Consider the following 3,021-nt stretch of genomic DNA (forward strand, 5'->3'; position numbering starts at 1 on the left):
TGGTGTTTTTTGCCATTTGTAAGTAAAAATCTTAATTGTTGTTTAGGCAAAAAATTATTTCATTTTTATCTATTTTCAAGCGAATAAAAACGTTTTCGAGCCAAAACTGATTTTTTTACATTATTTTGCTAAAATTGCTAAATTAGGGGTCGAAAACGACATTGTTTTCGTTTTTTTCACCCAAATGAGCCAAAAAATTAGCAAATTTAGTTGAAAATGGTATATTTTTTTAAACTGTGGGTTAGGATAAATAGTACTCCTAACTATTTGAAATTTCTTGCCACTTTCAACAACAAAATTCTAAATTCCATAGTTTTTCACAAAAAGAGGTCTTTTGCGTTTTTCGATACAACCCTATTAAAAAACGCACTCCTTTCAGAGGGTGTAGCTCTTTTACATTACTTTTGTCTTAAAATTGAATACTCTTCTACCTGTTCAAAGTAACAATAAAAACGGAACACCTGTATACAGGGTGTTCCGTTTTTATTGTTACAAATTTAAACAAGTGATAGGATATTCAATTCTAAGACAAAAGTTTCCTATAAACATGTATCGAAAAATGCTTGGTAAGGGAGCTACAGCTCCTAAATGGGGGCTAATATGTTTTTTCAGAAACCATTTAAGATAAAATTACAAAATTTGGTACAGATGATGACCTTTATACACCTAAACGAATTCAAACATCAAATGTCGAAATTTCTAATCAGGGGCGTCCGAAACTGGTGGGGTTTAGGGTAAAAAAATACCCTATCAATTTTGGCTCTAGTTTCTTTAGTTATGCATTGACCAAAATGGTGGTCACTTTGAACAACTCCTTTAGATTTAGGCAAATTCATTTAATTAATGTTATTATTGTTACTGTAATGTAATGTTAATTAGTTGAGGTTGATTAAAAAATATGAATTTCTTGCTTTTATTATTCTGTAAATTCTGAGTGATTTGAATGTTGTATTGGTGTGTAACATATATTTTAAATTAATTTTATTCAAAAACAATAAGTCGTATCGACACAAGGGAAACTTTTCTGTGATAAACTATCGAACTTAAGATTTTGTTGCTGAAAGTATCGAGAAACTAAAGCCAAAATAAATAGGGTATTTTTTTACCTTAAACTCGTCCAGTTTCGTACGCCCCTGATTCAAAATTTCGACATTTGATGTTTGAATTCGTTTAGGTGTATAAAGGTTATCTTCTGTACCATATTTTGTAATTTTATCTTAAATGGTTTCTGAAATATTATCAAAAACATATTAGCCCCCTTTCACGGGGTGTAGCTCCCTTACCAAGCATTTTTCGATACATGTTTATAGGAAACTTTTGTCTTAGAATTGAATATACCATGACCTGTTTAAATTTGTAACAATAGAAACGGAACACCCTGTATATTTTTAAATTTTACTATATAATGATCGCTAATGAACTTTTTCAAGTCGCTGATACACCCTGTATAATTTTTTAAAATTTTTAACAGTCGATGTATAAAGCCAAATTTTTTACTTTGGTGCGTACTATTTATTGACGCCAAAGTAATTATTTGAAGGCAAGTTTTCCTAATTGTGACTAGTCATCAACGGGATAATTAAGCCGCTCTGATAAGAATCACATGTTGTTTGCTCGGTACCACCGTCACAAGTCACCAAGAAGGTCACTTCCACCCTTTGGACTGATAAGAAAGGTACCTCAAAACGGAAAAGGAGACCCACTTATCCTATATTTGAGGTCGGAAAGTACCGTAATTTTATGAAACGTTGCCTACCTGAAACGCGACCCAACAACATGAAGCTACGTGGACATCCTACTCCTACCTGTAGACAACGACGTAAGTTAGTTTCTTTAGTTAGTATTTCTGTTAGCGGCGTTCAATGAACTTGCGGTTTAATGAAGCAAATTTGAAAAAAACCGACCAAATGGTGACATAAAACACACCTATGGCAGTGGTGATATGTGGGGAAACCTCCCAAATGACCCTCGTGATATGTGATATGTTGAACGTGTTTTGTTAAGTCATTAGTTTGAGGTTTTCGTACATTAAAATGCACAATTCTGCTCCTAGAAAAAGCATCGTTTGGGCGTATGTTTGGTGGCTGTTTGGGGGCATTTTCGGCTTGCATTTGTTCTATCTCGAGAGGGATGCACACGCGTTCCTCACGTGGAGCACCCTGGGGGGCTACGGGCTGGGTTGGCTGGCCGATGTTACCAAAATCCCAAGGTATGTCAGGGATTGCAACGATGATCCCAAGTTTTTGGAGGAGTTGGGCGAAAGGATGAGGAGGAACAGAAAGGTAATTACCACGAAATTAAACTTTTGCTATTAACTGATAATGTGGTTGTTATCGACGAAACGTGCGGAGGTGATATTGTTAGAAATTGGGCGTTTTAAACAAGGTTCCCGATGTTGTGATGTAACGAATTTACTTTCATACAAACGCAAAATAGGATTAAATGAAAGTGACCGAATTTGTTAATAAAAATAAAATCTTCCGAAATTATATGGAAAAATCCACTACTAGTTCAGTCAAGTGAAGACTTGTTGCTAATAATTTTTGCTTCCGGTTCACTACTCGTATTTGCAAGAAATGTATTTTCTCAACACTTAATTAATATTTTTAATTTACAAGCAAAAAATGTAAAAAAGTAATTTTTTATTTTGTGTTTCTAACAACCCGTTTGGGTGCGTTAACAGTCTAGTGAATTTTTTGTTTTAATGTTAGTGACAGTTTTCGTGTCACCAACTGACGCAAAGTTCCCTAGATTTAAAAATTCTTTTTTTTTTAGAAAACAGAGCAGAATAGGAAAAAATTGTATAAAATATTCATTACAGAAGGCCGTTTAAGCAGTTGTTTTTTTCAATAAATGTCAAAGATGAGAGAGAGTTTGGGTGTTAGACTACTGTTTTGTATTTATTTTGTTTAAAGAAAAAACAATTTATTAAAAAAAACAAATTTATTAATCCCGATTTTCACATTTACTAAAATGTTTGAGTAAAATTGTATTGGTTTTAATTTTTTGTAAAAAAACTGA

The 3,021-nt window shown here is 33.2% G+C and overlaps 1 protein-coding gene across 1 annotated transcript in view; it reads left to right on the plus strand.

The window, feature by feature from the left end:
* Positions 1–1,484: 1,484 nt before the first annotated feature.
* Positions 1,485–3,021, plus strand: part of LOC123014412 (dnaJ homolog subfamily C member 22) — a 10,163-nt gene continuing 8,626 nt past the window's right edge. Inside the window, exon 1 of the mRNA XM_044413514.1 lies at positions 1,485–2,282. Within this exon, the coding sequence (XP_044269449.1) occupies positions 2,034–2,282 (249 nt within the window). The 5' untranslated portion in view covers positions 1,485–2,033. The remainder of the gene's footprint in view (positions 2,283–3,021) is intronic.

Source organism: Tribolium madens, unplaced genomic scaffold (genome assembly GCF_015345945.1).
Source record: "Tribolium madens isolate multiple individuals breed KSU strain unplaced genomic scaffold, Tmad_KSU_1.1 Scaffold_97;HRSCAF=244;Tcas5.2_LG3a, whole genome shotgun sequence".
In the NCBI taxonomy this organism is placed as follows: Eukaryota; Metazoa; Arthropoda; class Insecta; order Coleoptera; family Tenebrionidae; genus Tribolium; species Tribolium madens.